Source organism: Ceratotherium simum, chromosome 21 (genome assembly GCF_057802395.1).
Source record: "Ceratotherium simum simum isolate JZ-2026a chromosome 21, ASM5780239v1, whole genome shotgun sequence".
Classification (NCBI taxonomy): domain Eukaryota; kingdom Metazoa; phylum Chordata; class Mammalia; order Perissodactyla; family Rhinocerotidae; genus Ceratotherium; species Ceratotherium simum.
Genome location: NC_141920.1, coordinates 21559111 through 21576292, shown reverse-complemented (window position 1 = coordinate 21576292; position 17182 = coordinate 21559111). Strand labels below are relative to the sequence as shown.

The window sequence follows — 17182 nt, the reverse complement described above, 5'->3', positions numbered from 1 at the left end:
ATTGCACAAAGGATGATTGGACTGAATGCTCTCTGAGGTCTCCCCCCAAACCAAAGAATTGGGGTGGGGAGCCTAGACAGGGACCATGCTTGGGTCATCTCGGTGATTCCCGGGACAGCCATAAGAAAGTCACATGCATAGTAGGGCTGTGAGAAGGTTCACCGAATGAACGAATAAATGAATGACCCCATTTCTCACTAGTGAAAGAACTTCACAGCCCACCTCATGTGCTACAGCTGTGAACATCATAGGGGAAAAGGAAAGAGAGGGTAAGCACTTTGGACCCTCCTAAAACCCACATATGAATCGGCAATGACCAACTGAAACATATATGTCATTGATTCACCTGTCAAAGACGGCATCCATGGCCATCTTTGGGTCTGGGTGTGTATGGGGGGGCACCAGGGAACCTTAGTTTCTGCCCAGATCATCTGGTATGGTACCAGAGAACTTCACCAGAAACAGAAGGGGTGGGGTGAGAACTGAGAGGTGGAGATCTTCGTCTACAGGAATGTGTAGGGAAAAGGATCTCTCTCCCCAGCATCTGGGGATTGGGGTGGAGGAGGGTCTCTGGGATGGGATACCAGTTCTATTTCAAAGCCTCTTTGGAGGAGACAATCTCTGTGTTTGGGAAGGAAGAGTCTCTGTCCTGTCTTTGTTCTAAGTCATGCCATGACTTGGAGGGTCTGTGTTTGGGGGAAGGCTCTACAGAGAGGTTTTCTTGTCATAGTGGCTCAGGTGGGGGAAGTGGGTTCTTCAGGTTAGTGGGAGGGTTTCTGTCTTGGGGGAATTTAAGGGGGTACCTGGGGAGAGATTAGGCACATCTCTGTCCAATGTGGTGGAGGTTCCCTATCTGGAGAGGAGCTTCCTGGAGACTGCAAGGGCTGAGGGTGGGGATTGGGGGTAGGGGAGAAGCCTGTCTTGTCCTGGCAGCTCCGACTGGCTGGTCACAGCCCTCAGGCCGCCCTACTTGTGCGCTGACATGAGCTAATCCAGAAATACTGCAGAGGAGGAGGAGATGGGTTCTCAGAGAGACAGGGCTGTGGGAAGGGGGAGACTGGGGGCCCCTTTCTTTTCCTGTCTTTCAGTTTCTCCCCACTCCCAGTCACAGCTGCTGGTCCTCCTCCACCTTGGTTGGGACCGCCAGGTCACCAACACTGCTGTTTACTGTCTAGGAGGAGTCCAGGCAGGAGCCCAGCTGGGAACACAGGCAGGGACCCATAACTAGCAGCGGACCCGCACAGAGACACAACTACAAAAGGACTCACACAGGCAAAAACGCAGGCAACCCATTAGGGAACACATATACACACAATCCAGCACACAAGCTCTGCGCACACACAGGCTCAAATGCGCACAAAACTACACATTCATAGAATAAATACGGTTACCAAATCTCACCCTCGGAGTCCACTCTGCTCCAGCCCGTAGCAATATCTGATACAGTCTTTGTCTCTGGGTCTCTCTTTTACTAGCGCGCGCACACAAGCGCACCCCACTCAACAGAAACAGTCTAGGTTTTCACAGCCCCCGCGGTCGCCCTGCGAGCAGGGCCCCAGCGCACCGCGCGCCTCCGCGCCGTGGGCCTGCTGCGAGCCCTTCTTTCCTCGGCGCCCGACACCGGCTGCGCCCCTCCTCGGCGTGGGCATTTGCAGACCCGCCATGAGGCTGTCGAGAGGTGTCCTCATAAAGTCCTGACTCCTTCCAGACCCCCCAAACGAAAAGAACGCGAAAAGCCAACCTTTCGCCTCCATTCTGCACACATTTGGAGAGCGGTTGGTGGCGAGCTTCCATCGCGGCGTCGCTGGACAAGCTGAGACAGCCCCAGTGACCGAAGCCGGGTTGAACACTCTTGAGAGCGGTCCATGACGGATACCTCTGCCTTCAAGGGGGGCTTGCGGCCAGGTTTAAGTGAAAGTGATGGGTGCCAGGGAGACAGATCGACGTCCAGACCGCCCGCACCGCCTGAGACAGGTAACTGTCCTGCTGCCTTTCTGGGCGTCTAGACCCGTCCTTGGCCAGACGATCTGGGGCCGAAAGGCTCTCGGACGCTGGAGGGGATAGTCGGGGACGCGGGACCGCGAGAATCAGCACGCTCGGGCTCCCTCCCTCCCTTCGGCGGGGAGGTGGGAAGGGCCAGGATCCGGGTTTAGCACCTCCCCCAGAAATGCAGCACTCCAGCCCCCACCCCGCCCTCAGAGACCCCTCCTTTGCGCGCTCCCTCCCGCTGCCTTCCCGTGGGCGCCCTTCTCCTGCCCCCATCTCAATTCTCCTGTGTCCCTTCATGCCCCCTTTCTCGTCTCCTTGCCCCCTCCTAACACCCCCTTCTACGGGTGTTTCCCCCTCTCCAGCACTCCCCACCCGCCTGATTCCGAGGAGCAGGAGCGCATTGGGCTGCGCACGGGTGGGGGCGCCGCGCCAGCTTCGCGTAGCTGCTCTGACGCCGCCACCGCCGCCGCCGCCCTCCGCAGCCCAGCCCGCGCCCCGCGGCAGCTCCGCAGTGCATTCGCCGCCGCCGCTCCGCCAGCCCCGCCGCCCGCCCGCCGGGTCAGCTCTGAGCGAGCCTCGAAGCCAGCCGAGAGGGTCATGAGCCAGAGCGCCCCGGGGCGCCGCAGGGAAAGCAAGCGAAGATAGCGGCCTCGCGCCCACTCGGCCCTCTCCACCTTGCCGCGCGTCCCCCGCGTCCCCAGCCCCTTCTGTCCTTTCCTCGGGCCCCGCCGCCGCCATGGCCACCCTGCTCCGCAGCAAGCTGTCCAACGTGGCCACGTCCGTGTCCAACAAGTCCCAGGCCAAGGTGAGCGGCATGTTCGCCAGGATGGGTTTTCAGGCGGCCACCGACGAGGAGGCGGTGGGCTTCGCGCACTGCGACGACCTCGACTTTGAGCACCGTCAGGGCCTGCAGATGGACATCCTGAAAACCGAGAGCGAGCCCTGCGGGGACGAGGGCGCCGAACCGCCCGTCGAGGGAGACATCCGTTACCAGCGCGGCGGCGGCGCGCCCCTGCCGCCCTCGGGCTCCAAGGACCAGGCCGTGGGGGCTGGTGGCGAGTTCGGAGGCCACGACAAGCCCAAGATCACGGCATGGGAGGCGGGCTGGAACGTGACCAACGCTATCCAGGTAAGCGCGGGATTCCCAGCTCTGTCAGCCCGCCACCCCCTCCAGTTCTGCGCACCAGGCTCTACCCCCAGCCGAGTCGTCCCGCGCGATCTCGGTCCCAAGACCTCCCTCCTGTACCCAGGATCTCGCCTTCCCGCATCCCTCTTCCCTCTCAGCCCTACGCGGGGATCTACGCCCCCAGGCGGTGTCTCCCACCCTGATGCGCACCCGCTTCCGTGGCCCCAGCCGCAGGACAGCTAGGCTGAGGTTCCATCAGAGACACTTGCCCTGAGACCCTGCAAAAGCGAGGGAAACAGGAGGAGGGGCGTGGGGAGGCGTGAGGGAGAAAGAAAATCAGGATCGGAGGGGATGGTATCGCCTGGGACTCCGGAATGGATTCACAGCTGCATTCTCGGGACGAAATAAGAGGGGGAAATCGCTGAGGTGGAAGTCTCCTCCCCCGTCACACACGCATAGACACGCGCGCAGGGACACAGGCAGGCACACATGCCCACAGCCCCCTCCCCCACGAACAAACGCCCGGGCACAGGTGCACACGACATGCATCTATACAGACACCACAGGATTATCCTTAAACGCACCTTCACACACTCCAACGCCTCCCACACACAGAAGCACATACCTGTACACACCAGGGACACACGCATAAACCCGTTTGAACATACCACACGCACACACGCACAGACTCAGGCAGACAGGATGCCGCCCACTCTCTCAGGTGCAGCCCTGTTAGGAACATACGGGCGTACACAAGCATACGCGCACACGTGTGCCACACAAGCACATATGATCCGTGATACCTCAGCGCTGTCTGTGCACAGACTCACCCCTCTCGCCCGAAATCGCGGCTACACCGCAAAGAGGCGACCAGCTTCTCCGCGTGTGACCCTGGCGAAGCCGCCTCTAGATGCTCTGAACGGCCTCTGGTCTCCAGGCCCGCTACTCCTTCACCCCTACTCTCAACCCCCCACTCCCCACCAGGCGGCGCCGGACTCCGCCGGGAGCGGGTTCGGAGTCGGTGCAACGACCCCAGGAGCTGGCGAAGGCGGGCTGGCCGCGGCTCACCCGGCGGAGGAGGCCTCAACCCTAGGCGTCCCGGGGCCCCGCGGCTTGGCCCCAGCGGCGTCCCCGGAGAGCACGGTCGTTGGGACTCAGAACGTGGATTTCCCGGGAGCGGGAGGCCGCAGCGTGGTTGCTCAGGGATCCGGGCTCTGCAGGCTGCGTGGGGCCACGCGCACTAAGTGGCTCGACCCGAGGCACCTCCCGATCCGGGGCCCGGCGGATGGCCATGCAAAACCAGGGACGGGGGACCGCGCCCGCCTCCGTTGCCGCCCGTGCCTTCGCCCTAGGCGTCTTTGAAGGTCCCGTTCTGTAGGCCCGGAGGGAGGCCAGGGCGGGAGGCTGGAGGCCTGTAGGCTTTGGGACCCCTGGATTTCGTTAGCTTTTCTTCCCCATGTGGATTCTAAGCCCTCCTTCTAAGCTCTGCCTTCCTGATCCCACGGCTTCTGGTTACAGACTCCCGCTTAGTTTACCCTTTCCCGCAGCACTCGCGCTTTCCCCCCGTAGGCTCCTTATCCTGCTTGCCTCTACCACTCCCGCTTAGTCCCGTTCCTTAGAGCTCGTCCTCTCCGACCCAACTCGGGTCTTGCCCTGAGTCTCCCTATCTCCAACACTGCCTCTCCCCTCCTTGCGCCTCTGGCCTCGCCCCACAAAGCTCTTCGCGAGCATCCTCACGTTCCCTCTGTTTTTGCCTCCCCGTGGCTTCGCCCCACACTCAGCCCCGCTTCCTCCCTGCCCCATCTCCTTTCCCTCCCACTGCCGCCTTTAGTGTGACCTTCTCCGGTTCGGCCCTTAGGCACCCGCGTTTCTCTCATTAGCTTCCCTGCACCCCATTCCAGCCCCATCGTAAATCCCTTGCCTCCTCTTCCGAGTGGCTCAGGCCGGGCTCTCTATCTTTATCAGCGCCCTTTTCCGGCCACGCCTCCTCCAGCCCCATCTCATCTCAGCAAAGCGTCCTGCGTCTGATTCTGTCCCCAGGAACAACCCCCAAGTATCTCCACATACTCCTTCCTTCCTTGTGGCTTGACCCCACACTCAACCCCCTCCCCACCTCCCATTAGCGCACCTTTCCCTCTCAGTTCCATCCTTAAAAACATCCTTCTCCATCTCAGACTCAACACGTAGGCTTCCGATTAGACCGCCCTACACCACCCCTCCAGTCTACCCTTAACCTCTCCTCCTGGTGGTTTAGGCCCAGTTTTCACTCTCCTTAGCGCCCCCTTCTGGCTATAGCCTTAAGCCACGCCCCCAGGCCCCTCTTCCGAGGCCGCATCTGCTGAGCGCCCCGGTCTGGTTGCCTCTCCACTCCGCAGGGCATGTTCGTGCTGGGCCTGCCCTACGCCATCCTGCACGGCGGCTACCTGGGGTTGTTCCTCATCATCTTCGCCGCCGTGGTGTGCTGCTACACCGGCAAGATCCTCATTGCATGCCTGTACGAGGAGAACGAGGACGGCGAGGTGGTGCGCGTGCGGGACTCGTACGTGGCCATCGCCAACGCGTGCTGCGCTCCGCGCTTCCCCACGCTGGGCGGCCGCGTGGTGAACGTGGCACAGATCATCGAGCTGGTGATGACTTGCATCCTGTACGTGGTGGTGAGCGGCAACCTCATGTACAACAGCTTCCCAGGGCTGCCAGTGTCACAGAAGTCCTGGTCCATTATCGCCACGGCCGTGCTGCTGCCCTGCGCCTTCCTTAAGAACCTCAAGGCCGTGTCCAAGTTTAGCTTGCTGTGCACTTTGGCCCACTTTGTCATCAACATCCTGGTCATCGCCTACTGCCTGTCGCGGGCGCGCGACTGGGCCTGGGAGAAGGTCAAGTTCTACATCGACGTCAAGAAGTTTCCCATCTCCATTGGCATCATCGTTTTCAGCTACACGTCGCAGATCTTCCTGCCTTCGCTGGAGGGCAACATGCAGCAGCCCAGCGAGTTCCACTGCATGATGAACTGGACGCACATCGCTGCCTGCGTGCTCAAAGGCCTCTTCGCACTCGTCGCCTACCTCACTTGGGCCGACGAGACCAAGGAGGTCATCACGGATAACCTGCCCGGTTCCATCCGCGCCGTGGTCAACATCTTCCTGGTGGCCAAGGCTCTGTTGTCCTACCCGCTGCCCTTCTTCGCTGCTGTCGAAGTGCTGGAGAAGTCGCTCTTCCAGGAAGGCAGCCGTGCCTTCTTCCCCACCTGCTACGGAGGCGACGGGCGCCTCAAATCCTGGGGGCTAACGCTGCGCTGCGCGCTCGTCGTCTTCACGCTGCTCATGGCCATCTATGTGCCGCACTTCGCGCTGCTCATGGGCCTCACAGGCAGCCTCACGGGCGCCGGCCTCTGCTTCCTGCTGCCCAGCCTCTTCCACCTGCGCCTGCTCTGGCGCAAGCTGCTGTGGCACCAAGTCTTCTTCGACGTCGCCATCTTCGTCATTGGCGGCATCTGCAGCGTGTCTGGCTTCGTGCACTCGCTCGAGGGCCTCATTGAGGCCTACCGAACCAACGCGGAGGACTAGAGCTCGAGGGCGAGTCCCCGCCGCGCTCCCGCGCTCTCCCCACTCCCCGCCCCACCCCACCCCCGCGAACCCCGAGCCCCGTGCGCCCTGCCGCCGCGCTTGGGAAGCCAAGCTTTAAAACATCTCTGGTTCCTAGTTCCTGATTACTGGGGATGGGGGTGGGAGGGGATAGGGATCCATAATCCATAGCGTCTGCGTTTCTGTTGTCCTTTCTTTTCCACAACACCCTGGTTTCAGGGGGAGGCGGGGGCGCATTTGTGGGCAGGGTTTTCTGTCCTTCCAGGGGGGACCCCGAGGGACCCCAACACTTTGGTCCCAGTCACCAAGGGGGGTGGGAAGGGAGGGAGAGGGGGCACAGCTCGCAGGCCCAGAAACTTGACCTTGGGGGGACATTTCACAGCCATCCAGTGTTAGGAATCTGCAGTGTCCAGCCATTTCCAGCGAGAGTGCTTCCCATTCCGGAGACATTTCAACCCTGCAGCGGGAAAGGCTGGCCGGGAAATCTGTGTCGGGTGGGCGATTTCCTTCGGCGAGGCGGGGAGGCGAGAAGCCCCGGCGAGGCCGGCTTGCCGCCGGTTTTCAGGAATCCAAACTCATCTTGTGCAATTTATCAGGTTGTGGAACTGTTCTACTGTGCGTGTGGTGTGCTCGTGGTAAATAAGATGAAATGTGTATCAGAAAAAAATTCTATCTCTAATTTAGAGTGCGGTGCATAATTATATCCGCAAATAAAGAAGAAACAAAGGTGCCCTCAGCTTCGTGTCAGTTCTGCATTTCGCATCCCTGACCCGGTGAAGCAGATGGGGGTGGAGAAGCAGCTATAGTTACAGGATCCCAGGAGAGCTCCAGGCAGCGAGGAGGATGGTCTGCACCAAGAGGAGGCTCTCCAGGTGTTTGGGGGACGCAGGGGAAGGAGCATGCGGTGGTTTCAGTGTGTCCTCAGCCCCCAGCCACCAGGACAAGGTTTGTTCTGAATCTCTCCCCCCGGAGTTGGATCCATCTGAGAATTCGGTGGACGCTCTCAACCTCCAAGCCAAAAAAAAAGAAGGGGAAAAAAAAGGCTTTTATGGACAAAAAAAGTTTTGTTCAACAAATATTTATAGACAGCCCGTCAGAGCTGGGACTGCACTGGGTGCAGGGAGCAGCAAAGTCAGCCCTGTCCTGGAGCTTCCAGTCTAGTAGGGGAGAGACAGGCAATAAACAAGGACACACAGAAATCCACACGCGACTGCCCACTGCGAAGGGGGCTAAAAAGGAAGTCGGCGGCGAGTTATGTAATTTCTAGGGACCCCAGGGCCAGGCGCCAACTGACCTGGCAGGCATCTCTTCCCCTGGAGAAACTTGCTCCAGTCCCACGCTGGGGTTTACACAGCCATGGCCAAGAGATCTGGCTGTTTAGAGTCAACGGCTGGAGCCATTTGGTCCCAGTCTCCCCTTTTCTTGAGCAGCCTGTGAGAATGTGTTTGCCTGAATTACCCTGAGGATCCAGTCCTTTTCATGCAGATCCGACTCCAGGGGCAGCACTCACACTGCCTCCAGGAGATCCAGTCGCAGGCTGGTTGGAAAGGGTCATGGTCAGACTTTCCAGATGGGATCTGGGAGCGCAGGAAGGCTGGGCGGCTCCCGGGGTCCTCTCACTGCGAGAGAAGCCACACGGGAGCTTCTTGGTCTCCACCACCAACACAGAGGCTTCGTTTAGAATAATTTCTCCACGTGCTATCTGCGCGCGGGAAAGAACCGAGAGAATGCCTGAGTAAGGTTACCATTTCTCCCTGCCCGATGCGACCAGAGGACCAGAGCGTGAGAGAGCAAGAGAGAGAGCCCATGTGAAGATATGCGTGTGGGGTCAGGGGAAGGCTGCATCTGTGTCTTGTGAGAACCATGATGAATGTGTGTGCTGCGTGTGTGCAGAGCAACCGTATGGACGTGCCTGCGACAGAAGTGACCTCCCACCACACTGGTTCTGCCAGCAGACGGGAGTGGGAGCAGAAGTGGGATAAGATCTGGCCCCCTTGGCTGCCTGCGGCTCTGATGATTTAAACCGGCCAATAGAGATGTCCGCTGTCATCCTCCTAATCCCCCTTTGTCGCTACTGTTGCGCCTTCAGCATCCAGAGCTGGCCAGAGGATCCTCAGTTCCCAGTCCCCATACGCCCTCTGATGTTTCCCAGGCCCAGGGAGCTGACTGTTCCTCTGCTGCCCTGCCTCGCATTGCTGCTCAGGGGGTCCACGGACCCTGGGGTGCACTCTGAGTCAAGGCATGGTGCGTAGCCTTCAGAAAAAGCCCGGACTTCTGCAGTAGAAGGGAAGGTGCGAGCATCACGCGGCACCAGCTCCATCCTTCCCATCTTTAAAAGGACAAATGAGACACCAGGTGGGCTCCGAATAGCAGCTGCCACCTATATGGACTTGCCTGGATCTGCTCCACTGTGTCCTGGCTCCGGGCTTTGCGCTCAGCTTGCAGGAGCCTGGGTGCCCTGCCACGGGTCCTTAGGATGGCAGGGTGGGAAAGCCAGATGCCCCAAGGGAAACCCTGCATGCTTGGCGGTAGAACACCCATCCCCAGACTCGCATTCAGGCAGCCGAGAAAAATAGCGAACAAAAGTAGACGGGACACATCTCTGCCCACCACCCCCCAGCCTCAAAGTGTATGGGCAGAGTTGAAAGGAAGAACTCCTAAGCTCTCCTCGGTCCACAGTAAGCTGGCTTTCTGAGTCCGAAGAAGCCATAGGCCTGGCAAGGTTCATTCAGAGGTTGAATTGAGGAGGAGAGGGGAATCCTCCTCAGGCCCCCAGGGTCCCATCAGTTCCCTTCAGTTCTTACTGTGAGCCTGATAAACTGTCCCTACCGGCATCCGCAGCAGCCATGTGTCAGCGCACCCGGCCCAGTGCCTTGGGACCCGGTCCCGAACCACCAAGACGCTTGTCCCTCAAAGGAACCTAGGCGTTGCTGCCACCGGATCCTGAAGCTGTCCTGCCTCGCCCCCCAGGGGTGAGATCACAAGCTGCTGGCCCTCAAAGAAGGTTTCCCCCTGTCAAATTTGGGTAAACTCTTTCGTGCACACCCCAGATTCCTAAAGGCTTCTTGCCTCCCTATCATCCCCATCCCCTGCCCTGCCCAGTTAATTATTGCTTATCTCTAGTGCTTTATTTTCAGGTCCTCCATATTTCAAAAGTGGGCTTTTGATTGTTTTTTTCCCCCAAACATAGAAGGATGCTATATTATTGGACACGTTTTGCTAAATGATGTCTTACCCTAGGGACTACGTTAGTTCCCCACTTAAGGAACTTGGAGGGATGGAGGGAGCCAAACAGGCTCCGTGGACCAGTCAGGAAGTGGAGAGATTCCAGGGCCTTCTATTGGTGGGGAGGGGGGATCTCAAGCGCAAGGGCCGGAGAGAGACTTCAGTCCAGGCAGGCCGGAGGGCTCAGTCCTCACTGCCAGTGAAGGTGTGGTGGGGAACGCAGGCCTGGACATCCAGAGATTCAGGGGTTTGACCCCAGGAACAAGCCTTGGGTGTCCTTCCCACTGTTCTTCATTTTTTCCCATTTAACATTATGAAAAATTTCAAACAGAGAGAAAAGGCGAAAGAATTCTACACTGAACACCCATACACCCACTACCTAGATTGAACAATTAACATTTTATGGTGCTGGATTATCTATCCCATATTTATTCATCTATTCATTCAAGAATCCCCCTTTTTTTAAAAAATGCATTTCAAAGTTGTAGACACCATTATATTTCCCTCCCAAATACTTAGGCGTGCAGGATCAGCAACAATGACCTTCAGACAGCACAGGACCAGGAGCAGCGCTATGCTCAGCCATACTGAGAGTGAGACAAAAGGAAACATCAGCAAAATCAATCCTGTCCTTACTTCAAATTTTATTACTTTGTTCATCATGTTATTTTGAACATCATAGCTCACTTATTTTTTTTTAAAGATTTTATTTATTTATTTTTCCCCCCCAAAGCCCCAGTAGATTGTTGTATGTCATAGCTGCACATCCTTCTAGTTGCTGTATGTGGGACGCGGCCTCAGCATGGCGGGAGAAGCGGTGCATCCGTGTGCGCCCGGGATCCGAACCCCGGGCCGCCAGCAGCAGAGCGCGCGCACTTAACCGCTAAGCCACAGGGCTGGCCCCATAGTTCACTTTTGAATTTTGATTTTTTAAAATATTGCATAAAATATCTTGCTTATTGAATTTTTTTGCACCCTCTTAAATTTTTCTCTCTAAGCAAATCCCTCAATTGCTTCATGATAATCCCAGGCCAGTAGAATTTGGGAGAGAAACTCCGCTCCCTAAAGGTTTGGATTGAGTCTTTTCAAGAGTCTGGATACAATTGATTCCCCAGTGATCCTGTGGGTGCCATCTCTGCCAGTTGTGGAGTCTATGAAGGGCCAGGCAAGGAGAGGTCTCTGGCCAGGGATATACCCTGCAGAATGGTCCAGCAGTGTTGAGGGCCCAGCCATATCCAGCGCGGTGGGAGGAGCTTTACACTTCTAGCAGCTCCCAGAAACCCTCTAGGGGTGGGATGGGAAGAGGATAAAGAGATTGAGGATGCTGCAGAGAGGATGGTACAGTGTCTAGACTGGTGAAGGAAGTACAGCCGGAAGGGAGAGCACAAAGGAATTATGGGTATTACCCAGTATCTGGCACAAGGTCTGGTAGGTACACAGGATTTATTTATCAAATATTTATTGAGCACACAGTATAGGCCCCACACTGGACTAAGGACTGTTCTAGGCCCCAGAGGATGCAGTGGTAAACAAGACAGACGTGGCCTCTGTGGTAGTGGTCGGTGCCCCACCCTATGCCCTTAGATGCACCTGAATTTACCTGAAGCTGGCGCCACTTCTTAGGAACCTGACAGTGAACCATGGCAAGCGCCTCCATCTGTCTCTCTTCTCCTCTGCCTGAGGGCTTTCTAGGATACCTTGGGAGCACAGCTTGGAATTTTGGGGGAGTTAACAGCCCCCCAACACTCAGTCAATCCACAATAAATGCATTTCTCCTGTCCTGTGATGGGATTATTTGAGGCCTATTCCACAAGGTATCTTGGAGAGTACTCAACAGTATCGAACCTCAGGTGTCTACAAGCTCATCAAAGCTCCTTTTATTTGGCTTTTTTCCCCTTCCCTGTCTCCTTTCCCCTACTCCCTCACTTGTACTTCCTGGGATCACCTCCTAAATAAATTAACTGAACCTGAGTCCTTGTCTTGGGGTCTGCTTCTCAGGAAAGCTAAACTAAGACAGCTCCGGTATTCACAGTGTTTATAATCCAGTGGTCCCCAAATATCTATCCTTAGACAGGTGCCAGGCTAGGTGAATCAGAATCAAATGGGGAGCTTTTCAGACATTCCTATTCCCTCCCCCATCCCTAGATTTTTTTTTTTAAGTTCCTGATGTGCTATTGGTTTGGGATCACTAATATAGAGAAGGTTAAATCAATGGGTGGATGGATGAATGAATAGATAGATGGGTCAGTGGGTACATGCTTTGATGGTCAATGGTTAGATGGATGAACCAATGAATAGTTGGATCAGAGGATGAAGGAAAGAATGGATAGACAGATGAATGGGTCAGTGAATGAATGGATGAAAAGAAGGATCAGTGGTTGGATCAATGGGTGAAAGGAAGTAAAGAAGGAAAGATAAATGGGTCCATGGCAACAATCTTTAAGGATAGTAAACTCCACGAGAGCAGGGACATTCTCTGTGTGGCTCCCTACTGTATCTCCACTATCTAACACAGGACCTGACACACCGAATGTACTTAACACATTTTGTTCAATAAATAAATGGATAAATTAACGCATTTTCAAAAAGATCATCAATATATAAATAGTACTGAAGTGACAGGAAAGTATGAGGTCAACCAGGAGAGTGGATGAAAATCAGAAGAACGCTGGGCCAAGGACCTTGCGGAATAGCAATATTTCAAGGTCAGGCAAGGGAGGAGAAGGAAAAGGAGGAGGAGTCAAGACTGATAAAGAATAGAGAGTTAGGAGAAGAATAAAGACAATGACATCCTGGAATTGAGGAAGAAGGACAGGTTTCAAGAAGCAGGAAGGGAGAGAATTTGTTTCCTTTCTCTGGACAAAGAGCATCTTAAGTTGGGCCAGGCATAGAGATTGGGTATCTTTGTCTCTATATCTCAGAGCGTGGAGTGGAAGAAGCATCCCTGGAATAGCTTTCAAAGAAGAGTGAGATCAGGACTGGGAAATTTCCAATGGAGCCTCCACTCTAAAGAAGCATGTATAAAGAGGAGGAGTCCAAGAACACAAGTAAGTAAGGCAGACCAAGGGAAGCTGAAGAAAGAGAGAGCTCAAGAGCAGGTCAAGGAAGATGAGGACTGAAATGAGGCAGCCTTAAGTTGAGTTTCCCCAGCAACTCACCCTGATAGAAAGATTTGAATGCAAGTAGTTCAAGTGGAAACTGATAGAAGGAAGCACCAGGAGCACAGAGGAGAAGTGAGAGAGGGAAAGGAAAAGAAGAAGGCAAGTTGATTAAGGGAACTTTATGGGCGGGTAAGCTCCTGTGGGTAGTTGGAGCTTAATCCATCTGAGATCTCTGGGAGGTTTCAGAGTAATCACACCTGAGCGGCAAGAAAGCTGGTGTGTTTATCCCCAAATTTCCATCATTTATTGGTGGAGGGATGATCATGGGGGCAACTCCCCAGCATTTCCAGGCTGCCCTGTGCCAACCCCAGCATGTTCCTGCAGCCAGTGAAAGCCCTCATACAGTGAGCCACAGGTGCTTACAGAAAGACGCCAGTGAGTTGGTGTGCATGGGAGCTGGGAGTATCTAGGGGAATATGGGCAGGGCTCCAACAGGATCTGCAACAGGGACCTTGGGACAGGTCTTGGAGACTTAAATAAGAACAATGTCATTTGGCCCAAGCCTCAAGCTCAAGACGCTTCCAATTTTAGCTAAGGCTCAAGCGGACCCTCAACAAAAATGTTCATCTTGACTGAACTATTTTCCCAAGGCCAGATAAATCTAAGGGTTGGAGGACATATGTAAGAAGAGCCTCAAAATCTCAAAGCTGCCTGAGCCCTTGTGAAACTCTTGAAGGGGCTGCTAATCTCCCAGGCCCTATTACCTATTTCTCTCTTTTGGGCTTTGTCATTTTAGCAGGGATCTCAGCTGGAGCAAATGCCCTATCCAGAGGGCTGAGTGGAGGACACAGCACTAACTTAGCTACCACATTCTCACCAACCAAGGCTCTCACTCACCTGCAGTGAAGGGCACCTGCCCCATAGCAAGCACCTCATGGGACACTCTGCTCTGTCCCCCAGCAAAGGAAGACCAAGGTAAGACTTGAGCTGGGCCTTGAAGAATGAGTAGGATTCTAGAGGCAGATGATATAGGGCAGAGCATCTCAGGTTGTGTCAACAACATGGGCAAAGGGACAGGTTACTAAACGGCCACAGCATGCCCTAAGTCCAATGATCCTATCAGTGGGTTCGTAGAATCTGGAGACCCTGTGGTAAAGTCTTTGTCTCCAGCCTGAATCTGCTGCTTGTCTCCTCGGCTACATTATATCTCTTCCTTTTTGCAGGCAGTTGGCCCAAGGACCCCTGAGCTGGGCTGAGCACAAGGCTTTGGTCAGCCATGATGAATCACATCTCAACAGCTCAAATTGATGCCCATTCCCATCACATCCTCCCAGCTAAGCTTCAGGCAGACTAGATGGCACATGGTTTCCTTGGAACAGTTTTCTTTTTTGTTTTTTTCTTTTTCATTTATTTATTTATTTTTTCCTGAGGAGATCAGCCCTGTGCTAACATCTGCCAATCCTCCTCTTTTTTTGCCGAGGAAGACTGGCCCTGGGCTAACAACTGTGCCCATCTTCCTCTACTTTATATGGGATGCTGCCACAGCATGGCTTGCCAAGCAGTGCATTGGTGCGTACCCAGGATCCGAACCGGCAAACCCCGGGCCGCTGCAGCGGAGCGCGCGTACTTAACCGCTTGCGCCACCGGGTCGGTCCCCTTGGAACAGTTTTCTGACAGCTCCATAGATTTGGGTCCTGCCATGTAGATTCCCTCAGGAACAAAAGCATGTGCATCACCTGATCACCTAAATGTGTGTATGTTAAGACAGAGACCAACATGAGAGTGGCTTGAAAAAAATAGAACTTGTATTTCTTTCTCACATAAAAATCAGAGCTGGTAAGAGGACGTGACCCATGCTTCTCAAACTTTAATATGCATGTGAATCACCTGGAGATCTTGTTAAAGTGCAGGTTCCTGATTCACTAGGTCTAGGTGGGGTTGGAGATTCTGCATTTCTAACAAGTTCCCAAGTGATGCTGAGGCTGCTGGGCTGCAAACCAGACCTAGAGTTGCAAAAGGCCCTGAAGCACTGATTCTCAACTTTGCTTTCTATTAGAATCATGTGGGGAGATTATAAAGCTCCCCATGCCCGGGCCTCACCCCATATGATGAAATCAGAATCTCAGGGTGGGACCTAGGCATCAGTACTTTTTAAAGCTCCACACACAGTGGTCACTGGTTTATAGCAACGATCAAATTGTGCTGGGCAGGAATTTATGGATTCCCTGTCCTGGTAATGGAGTAAGTTCTCGGTGCAGGGAGAACTCCCTTGTCCATTGTTCTCGGGGGCTCTTGGCTTTGCTCTTTGACAAGTTCTTTCTTTTTTTTTCTTTTTTTTTTTGTGAGGAAGATAAGCCCTGAGCTAACATCCATGCTAATCCTCCTCTTTTTGCTGAGGAAGACCGGCTCTGAGCTAACATCTATTGCCAATCCTCCTTTTTTTTTCCCTAAAGCCCCAGTAGATAGTTGTATGTCATAGTTGCACATCCTTCTAGTTGCTGTATGTGGGACACAGCCTCAGCACGGCCGGAGAAGCGGTGCGTCGGTGCGCGCCTGGGATCCGAACCTGGGCAGCCAGTAGTGGAGCGTGCGCACTTATCCGCTAAGCCACTGGCCGGCCCTGACAAGTTCTTTCTTATCCATTATCCCCCTGAGTATCTTGGAGACTATCCCCTGTTTGAGGTTGCACAGCTTTCACACCCGGCTTCCTCTTGGTGCAGGTTTGGGATTTTAGGGTTATGATAGGGGTCAAACATATACAGAATTTTGGAGTCCAGGCTTGTGTTTTCTTGGCAATACAATTCCCTCAAAACTCAGTAGGTGTTATGCGTTGACTTGTGTCTCTCAGAAAGATATGTCCCAACCCCTGGTACCTGTGAATGTGACCCTATTTGGAAATAGGGTTGTTGCATATGTACAGATGTAATTAGCAAAGATGAGGTCATACTGAAATAGGGTGGGCCCTTAATCCAGTATGACTGGTGTCCTTATAAGAAAAGAGATTGATGGAGAAAGACACACACACACACAGGGTGAATGCCACCTGACAATGGAGGCAGAGAATGGAGTGATGTGTCTACAAGCCAAGGATTGCTGGCAACACCAGAAGCTAAGAGAAAGGCAAGGAACAGATTCTCCCCTAGAGCCTCCAGAGAGAGCATGGCCCTGCTGACACCTTGATTTTTGACTTCTAGCATCCAGAACCATGAGAAAATAAATTTCTGTCGTCTTCAGCCATTCTAGTTTGTGGTACTTTGTCATGGCAAACCTAGGAAACTGATACACTAGGCTTCTGATCTATTTTCTTCTAGTAATTTCCTTGGGCTAATAATCACAGATGTAGATTTTGTCTGGTACTATATTATCCAACAGAATAGCTACTAGCTGCATATGGTTATTTAAATTAAGTGTAAATTAAAATTAAATAAAACTGAAAATTCAGGTCCTCAGTTGCACTACTCACATTTCAAGTGCTTACTGCCTACATGTGGTTAGTGGCTACTACATTAGACATTGCAGATTGTAGAACATTCCATCAAGGCAGAAAGTACTACAGGACAGCATTGGTCTAGTCTATCAGTCAGTTTTCTCTGCAATAATGCTGCATAGCAACTCCAGAATTTCAGTGGGTTATAAGAACAAACATTTTTCTTGTTCATGGGTCCATGGGGCAGCTCAACTTGAGGTTGCAAGTCAGATGGACTTGGCTCCAGGCTGCAGTTTGGGTCTGCTCCATGTGTCTCTCATCTTCTTTAGACTCAGGGCATGTTCTTCTCATGACTAGTTGCGGGAGTGCAAGAGGACGGTCTAAACCACACAAGCACATTTAAAGCTTCTGCTCAGGTCACATTCGGTTAACAGTCCATTGGCTAAAAGCAAATCACAGGACCAAGCCCACTATCCAAGTCTATAGTGAGAGGCCCTACAAAACTACCTGGCAGATAGTCTGGATGTATAATCCTATTACAGAGGAGGGAAGAACTGACAACAATCCAATCTACCTCACCTATACACAGAGCTTATTTTTTAATGAAAAGGTAATACATTCACACAGTCAAAAAATCAAAAATATATCAGAAAGTATGCATCGAAAAAGTCTCCCACACCTGACCCACTCACCTCATCCCCTCTCTTTACAGGTAAACCTTTTTTATTAGTCT

At 53.7% G+C, this 17182-nt stretch overlaps 1 protein-coding gene across 1 annotated transcript; it reads left to right on the top strand.

The window, feature by feature from the left end:
- Positions 1–2253: 2253 nt before the first annotated feature.
- On the top strand, positions 2254–6991 carry SLC32A1 (solute carrier family 32 member 1). Its single transcript, XM_004430406.3, has 2 exons — positions 2254–3118; positions 5491–6991. Exons 1-2 carry the CDS (start codon positions 2726–2728, stop codon positions 6676–6678), a joined length of 1581 nt encoding a protein of 526 aa, XP_004430463.1. The 5' UTR covers positions 2254–2725; the 3' UTR covers positions 6679–6991.
- The last annotated feature ends 10191 nt before the right edge of the window (positions 6992–17182 follow it).

What these genes read in the sequence shown, in the direction of transcription:
- SLC32A1 (XM_004430406.3), top strand. Translation starts at nt 2,726, where the DNA reads ATGGCCACCCTGCTCCGCAGCAAGCTGTCCAACGTGGCCACGTCCGTG. An exon ending in ACGTGACCAACGCTATCCAG is followed by an intron (nt 3,119 to 5,490) that starts GTAAGCGCGGGA and finishes TCCACTCCGCAG; the next exon opens with GGCATGTTCGTGCTGGGCCT.